The sequence below is a fragment of the Malaya genurostris genome, chromosome 2 (assembly GCF_030247185.1).
Source record: "Malaya genurostris strain Urasoe2022 chromosome 2, Malgen_1.1, whole genome shotgun sequence".
NCBI classification, from domain to species: Eukaryota; Metazoa; Arthropoda; class Insecta; order Diptera; family Culicidae; genus Malaya; species Malaya genurostris.
Genome location: NC_080571.1, coordinates 96,313,457 through 96,320,935, shown reverse-complemented (window position 1 = coordinate 96,320,935; position 7,479 = coordinate 96,313,457). Strand labels below are relative to the sequence as shown.

General features: G+C 36.9%; 1 protein-coding gene across 1 annotated transcript; it reads left to right on the top strand.

Moving 5' to 3' along the window:
* Window positions 1-4,286: 4,286 nt before the first annotated feature.
* On the top strand, window positions 4,287-7,463 carry LOC131428046 (serendipity locus protein H-1). The gene has a single exon (XM_058591684.1). The coding sequence runs from the start codon at window positions 4,478-4,480 to the stop codon at window positions 5,807-5,809; it is 1,332 nt and encodes a 443-aa protein (XP_058447667.1). The 5' UTR covers window positions 4,287-4,477; the 3' UTR covers window positions 5,810-7,463.
* The last annotated feature ends 16 nt before the right edge of the window (window positions 7,464-7,479 follow it).

The following is a 7,479-nucleotide window of genomic DNA, read 5'->3' as shown; positions in this document are numbered from 1 at the left end:
ATGTCGATGGTGACTAAGTTTCAACTAGTTTACTTGAAAACAAGTTATTTTCAAGTTATGGAAAGCTATTTCAGTATGTCATTACAACGTAACGACAACTTATTCTTAGCCAACTTAGCAACTAGTAGAAACTGCGCTTTTTCAGTCACGCAAGTGGTTAGATGTTAGTCTCAATAACTCAAATTTCTGGTTGCAAACTAGTCACAACCAAGCTAGCATAACAAAAATTGTTACTGACTCTGTAATATAATAGATCTATTTTATAATAGTGCATAAAACAAAAAGGACTATTTTGCCTTTCATTATTTTCGTCAAAAAGTAGTTTAAAAAAAAGTAATATCCTGGTTTTATTTATGTTTTATACACTTCTTGCGACTCCATAGTAAGATCGCCATACTCAAGCCAACAAAAGTTTGTTAGGTTACATTTCCGTTATCATTATATTGGGAAAATCTACCGATAGCTATTTGAATCAATGCAGAAATTGTATGTTATAATCTTATAATATCTAAGTTATTGTTACATTAATTAACCGTAACGATTTACATATACGCTTAAGAATTTATAATGGTTTCGCAACCTTTTTTCAACTAGTAGCTAAAACCATAGCTGTGATTAAAGATATGTTAGAATCAAGTAACGATAACTTACACATGATAGCTAGTTCAATGTTTATGTTATAAAGAAACACTGCCGTCACCTTGTTTTAACCAGCATAACATAAAAAAAACATATTCGTGCTCTTGTTGCAACATAGTTGGGCTAAGTGGTATCAGAACTAGTTACGGGTTGCTAATATTGGAGTCAAAAAAACTTATTTTCAACTAGTAGCTAGAAACATAGTTGTTATTAAAGATATGTTTGGATTAAGTAACGATAGCTTATAATTTATAATTAATTCAATATGACAAAAAGATGTGGTGATTTGAAACCTAAATAACTATTTCGTAACTAGTTGTGTTATGAAGAAACATTGATGTCATCTTGTTTTAACCAGTATAACATAAAAAACGTATTCGTGCATCATCGCATCAGAACTAGTTGCGGATTGCTACTTGGGTAATCAACTTGTATTTCCGGCATCGGAAGTCAGATCTGGATACAATTCAGCTGTTTTGGTACGACACCAAAATTAGTGAAAATCGGTTCAGTAATATCTGAGAAGAAAAGGAGTAAATTCTATTTTGGAGTATGCGACTGGTACTTTCTGGTACTTCTAAAACCGGAATCTGATGTCGAGAATAACCTAGGTGAGTTACAAAGGTCAACAGCTATCATGATTTACAAGTTGAAAGAGTTTTGAGTCTTATTTTTCTCCTTTTTGTTGTCCAAAAGACAGTTTGAATTTTTAAGTACTCAACAACTTTTAATTCCGGAACCTGACTGTTTTAATGACGCCATACGATCTTTCATTTGAATCTAAGTTTGTGAAAATCGGTGAAGTCATCTCTGAGAAATCGAAGTGAGTTTCGATTTGTATTACCATTTTCGAAACCGAAAACTGGAACTCGCTATAGCTGAATTTTGTACAAAATGGCCATCTATTATAAAGACCTACGAATTGCGAAGAATTTTCACAGAGATTCGCATCGTCATTTTGGTTTGAAATTATTCATCACCTTATTACATCGGAGCCAGAAGTCAGATTTAAATGAAGTTTTGAATGTAAAAGCAAGAAAGTCAAAAGGAACCAAACGAACCGTCAAACGTTGAACCAAACGAGCAAAGTAAACAAACACTGTTTGCTGCTGAAAAATTCAAGAAGAGTATTGTTATCAAAGCTAAAATATTTAGCAAAAATGAAATGAAATGTTTAAGGAATGTTTTTGCCTTTCTCATATAGAAAGGTTATACAATCACTTGGAAAACCGACTAGTAAAAATTGGCCCGGAGGACCAAGTGTCATATACCATTCGACTCAATTCATCGAGCTGAGCAATGTCAGTGTGTATGTGTCAAATAATCTCACTAGGTTTTCTCGGAGATGGCTCAACCGATTTTGACAAACTTCAAATGATCCCATATGGAATTCCTGAATTTCATCCGGATCCGAAGTCCGGTTCCGGAGTTATATTGTAAAGTGTGTTAAATATTGTACACCGTCACTTGACCCGCGAAACAAAACACGTAAAAGAAATTCTAAACTGGACTCAAAGCCGTTTTTCTCAATCTTAGGTAAAATAATCTTATGGCCCTACCAAAAATTACTGCATATTTTCAGATACAACAAAAATTTATGGCAAAATCGAATAAAATCTTCAAAATTTGAATAAAAACGAGTAAAGTTTGTACGTTATGTTAGTAGGTGGCTGTACGAACCGATTTCGATTATACCGGCTCTCGGGTTCCGGTGCTGGAAGTACATATAATAGTTAACCCACTTCGTTTTCTTAAAAATGACCTACGCGAGCAAAGCACTGTTTCATTCTGTATGTTATACTAGTTAGTGAACAAACAATCCCTTGGTTTCTTTCAAAAATCGAATTTTGAATAGAATATTACAATATAATATATGAGAAAGGCATCATTACACCACTTAATGGATTAAAACAAGTTTATTTAATAAAGGTCAAATTCATTTGAATTTATTGTTTTGTTATTAAGTAATATGGATCAAAGTACGCGTATACTGAACCAGATTAGATTAGATATCGTTTATTTTACCCCGTCTTTAACTATTTAGTAGTTCACCGGGGAATATAGTGGAGTAGAAACGTGGTTAAAATTATTCCTATAGTGGTAAGCTCCAACTAGGATTAATTTAATTACTGGCCATAGCTGGAGAGTCTACCGAACGTTTACTTAACATTGCTTTAAACCCCACGATATCGATATGAACTCAGCTAGACATACACGATTAATATTTTATTCGAAAGATAATTGCAACATACCACCGTTTCATCTATAACAAAAACACCTGCATTACAAGTGAATAAAACGTGATCTTCACAGTAACTTCACACGAATTTTAATGTTAATCGTATAAACACTATCCTCTCGTGGTTGTTTTCTGTATAGCTTCATTTCGGAACAGATTCTTAAACACGTAGTTCCTGGAATCAACATTATTTTGCCTCCTTTGGAAGCAATATATCAAATGAGTACCTTGTTAAATTTTATGAAATATTGCAATTTATGAAACCTCTGAATGTTTCGATGCTGTAGATACAAATACCGTTTTTTTGTTGTATATTCCTATGCGCTTTCCCATATTGTAGTTACTGTAGTTATATTTTCAAACAATCACAGTAGTCCTATCCTAAAGCAAAGGTGTATATGGAGTTCGATGACCCTTCTCTAATTTCAAACATTCAAACCTCGACAGATGCATTAGTCGCATGCCAGTACGCATTCGGTCATTTAGGCAAAAGGTGCAAATGAAACCCATGAATTCGGAAACAAAGTTTAGCCAGGTTCAATAGCACTTCCCGCAGCATCGGGTAGTCTATGTACCGAAAGAAGAAAGCCCCTATGTAGGTGATTGCTCGGTACGATCGATTAAATAATGGAATAGATGTCAAAAAGCAACCCAAAGATAGGTACCACTACATTCCGCAACGAACGATTCGATTCGCACCCAAACGGGGGAACAAGAGAAGAAAAACGTCCAGGTGCAACATTGATTCGCCAGTTTAGTCCATTATAGATAGCAAACTGCAAGCGACACTCTTATGGTGAAGGAACTTTTTTACAGGAATACTTCAAATAGTGCATAAATTTCCATTATTTCCAAGCTAGTTCGGTAAAGTCCACGATTTCAACAGGAGTAAAACCAATCATAATTAGCAATTAAAAATAAGCTTGCGTAAAAAACATACACGAACACGATCGACTGAACGGGAAAGGGGGCGAAATGCATCATAAAAAATATGTTCAGGCATGAATCACCCCGGGAAGAATGAACGCACGAAGGAAAGGCATAGACACAAGGCGCTATGGTTTTAGCCTACGCTGGCTGACAACCGACGAGACGGACGCAAGGTGGGGAATCGCACATCCGCACGTGCTTGTACGTGGTCATTGTATTTCAGGATCGAGTCGCGTGCCGCATTTCATATAACACCTATGCTTTTCCGGACATACAACCATGTATGAAGGGGAAAACAGCGTCACCAATACACGAACCGTGGAGGACCCTTGCGCATGTTCAAAAAGGGATCGAGTTTTACCGCTACGTTTGTTGTGATCCTTTCGATATTGGTATTTGTACCGTACAGCTTGGCGGAGATTGTACACTATATAAAGAGCAAGGATACGAAACACAATCGTACCATTCGCCGCCTGGCTTCGGTCCGGTAAACAAGTATTTTATTGAATGCGTTTCTACCCTGTACATATACTTTACAACCAAAAGTTTTAGTATTTTGTTAGTGACAAGTTATAGAAGTGTAATTGGTAATTAGTTGGACTTAAGTTTTAATGCATAGCAGCATTCCCGCGTGCAAGTGCTTATAGTGTGCGTGTGTAACATGCTAGTATGGCTTCATCGCAGCTCCAGATCCGCCCGCCAATGGGTCTCCTGACAACGGTGGCCGATTTGCCACCAAGCTACAAGGCGCGATACATTAGCGCTAACACCAAACTCACCCCCGAGTCACCGCTTGATTTGACTGTGAAGCAAAGTTTTGGAGGAGCAATCACGCCACCACTGACGCCATCGCCGCTCAAGAAACGATATCGCGAGGAAAATGACGAAAATCACGACGGCAATCGCGTCAAGCAGATTAAGGTGGAAACTAGCGAGCAGGACAAACGGGAAACCACGCCAGTGAAACCGGTCAAAGCGGAGGTGGGCTTGAGAAATTCGAAAATTTCACCCCCGCTGGCTCCGATATTGAAAGAGAAACGTACCAAAGCAGCAAGGAAACTGAAATTCGACGAAGAGACTACATCGCCGGTATCAGGCACAATTATAATATCGCTGGAAGAAGTCATCAACAGTGACATTCCCCGCGAATCCGGTGATATAGATCCTCAGTTTAATTTGGTTGAAATATCGGACGAAGTTAGAGCTGAGCTAGCAACCATTCCCAATGTAATTGGTGCCTATAACTGTAAACTTTGTCGCCTTGAATTTGAGGATGCTTTCGGACTTGCCCAGCATCGATGTGCATGCATTGTCCTTCTTGAATATCGTTGTCCCGAGTGTAGCAAACGTTTCAACTGTCCTGCTAATTTAGCGTCCCATCGTCGATGGCACAAACCGCGTGACCAGGTTGCTAAAAGAGGAGATGTTGGCAAATCGGCTCAAGATATCGATTGTAAATACCGATGTGAGCAATGCAACAAAACGTTCAAACGTCCTGCCTATTTAAAGAAACATCAGTTAACTCATGAAAAAGCTAAAAACAAATCGAAACATAATCAACCAAGTGCCGAAAGTGAACTTACAGCAACAAACAGTAACATCTCTGGTGAACGTAGCAGTAGTAGCAGCGAAGAGTCGAACCATTCTGCAGATAGCCATAATACTGTCTATGTCAATCGGATGTCCGAAGTACCACAAACCATATTTACCGTAGTAGCCAGTGAGCCTCCACTTCAGCATGATTTGATGCACCATAACTATCACGTAAACTCCAGAGCTTCGCAATATTCCTCGACTACGGAATACAGTGAAATGGATGAAGATGATGATTACGAGGAACCCGCCTTGGTTATCAACGAAGACTATCAGGACGAAATGGAGGAAATTCGATCAGCTTATTGTGACCGTTTTACTGAAGAAGAAAACATGGCTGCTGCTGCCTTGGCCCATCTACGGAACGGACCATCGGTGATACGCCACACCACCGCACTGGTTGTCTAAGGAACCTATACTCGTAAGTTGCTTCATAGTACCTAAGCATCAGTACTGTAAACTTGGTTAACGGCGTTCTACTTACTGGATTGCTTTGCATAGCTTTAGATATTTTCCCTGTAAATTTTCAATCACTAAATCAGCATCACACCAAATGAGACTTGAGTCGGCTACTAAAAGAAGACTGTATATAGCTTTATAGGGTAAGACTGGAGCATAGCTCATTTATATCATTTAAGTGAAAGCTTTGACGGAGTGTTCCTTCAGTTACAGTTGGGTTTGGATAATTTTGCACCATAACAATTTAAAAAAATGAAAAAAAAACTTCAATGAATTCAATACTACAGGAATTTGTCAATTTTAGTACTCCATTAGTTTCAATTTCAGTGAACTAAAACACTATCACCCAAAATATTGTGACAATATAGAATATTTCAATTGCACTGCACTTTGAATCCCTAGTCGCCTGTACGTCGGAACAACTTCCGTTCTCCGCACTTCTGTACATTCGATTTAAAATTTTCGGAAAATTTTAAATTTCTCCTAACATGAGTATCCATCTAGTCATTCTGTTAGTTTTAAGAAGAGCATTAATTTAAAGAGCTATTTAATAATATATGAACATTATTTATCAGATGCTATCCCACTACCCGTGGAAAATCTTTCATTTGCACGAAACCATAACGAGCTAAATATTTTTCACAACAAGCACAACGTGTACAGACAATACTGTCATGAAAGACAGACGATTAGTGAGATTACTACTTACGTTAGAGTTTTTTGTTCTACGATCAGCTTTTTGGATGTGACGAAAGCACTGTCGCAGGTTCGGGATTTGCTTTTGCAATCGAGTGGAAAATTGTGCCATAGTATTACCATTAAATAAACGAACCGACGAAACATAACAATCTGTAGAAGTTTAGGTTTGTAAACAAGGGTTAAGTGTAGCTATATTGTCTAAGGTCTAGTCATTATTATTTCAACAAATCTAGTCAACCGTTTCAGTCATTTTCTCGATCATGGGTAAACAGATACTGTCTATGATCAATTATCAGTAGTATTAAATTACCAAATTTAAAATCTAGTCATTGTATTCATCATGCAACCAGTAATGACTTCATCATGCTGCCAGTTATTATTAATTAAAATTAGGTTCCTTTCATTGATAATTCGTATGCTAGTCATTTCATTTCGATTCTTGTCAAAGATTCTACGTCATTGACTTTAGCTTTCATTAGATCTCAAAGTCGGAAATTTTTTTCCTACTATTTCTATATTTAGGTTCCTCTAGTCATCGAAATCAATCTGGTCCTTGAGTTCATAAAAACTAGTCAACCATTTTATTAATAAGTTTCAAAAATATCTGAGTAACACTGTAAAAAACTTCATATTGATAATCGCCCACTGCTACTAATGAGTTCATGATATGTTTATTATATTAACGATTGTAATTAATTTAATTTATCTCATGTATGAGTAGTACATCGAAGTAGAACGCCGTTTGCCTCATGTAATAAAACGAACAATCATTATCGCTTGACTATTAAGTTAGAAAACGGAATCATTGGAACAATATAAAATAACATTACGTTTTAGATATAATAAAATGAAATGTGATACTAGAGTCGTAAGTTTATTTTTACAAATGTCGCATCTTAACACATGTACATCTTTACATG

Excerpts from the sequence above, each read along its gene's own strand:
- LOC131428046 (XM_058591684.1), top strand. The coding sequence starts at position 4,478 with ATGGCTTCATCGCAGCTCCAGATCCGCCCGCCAATGGGTCTCCTGACA.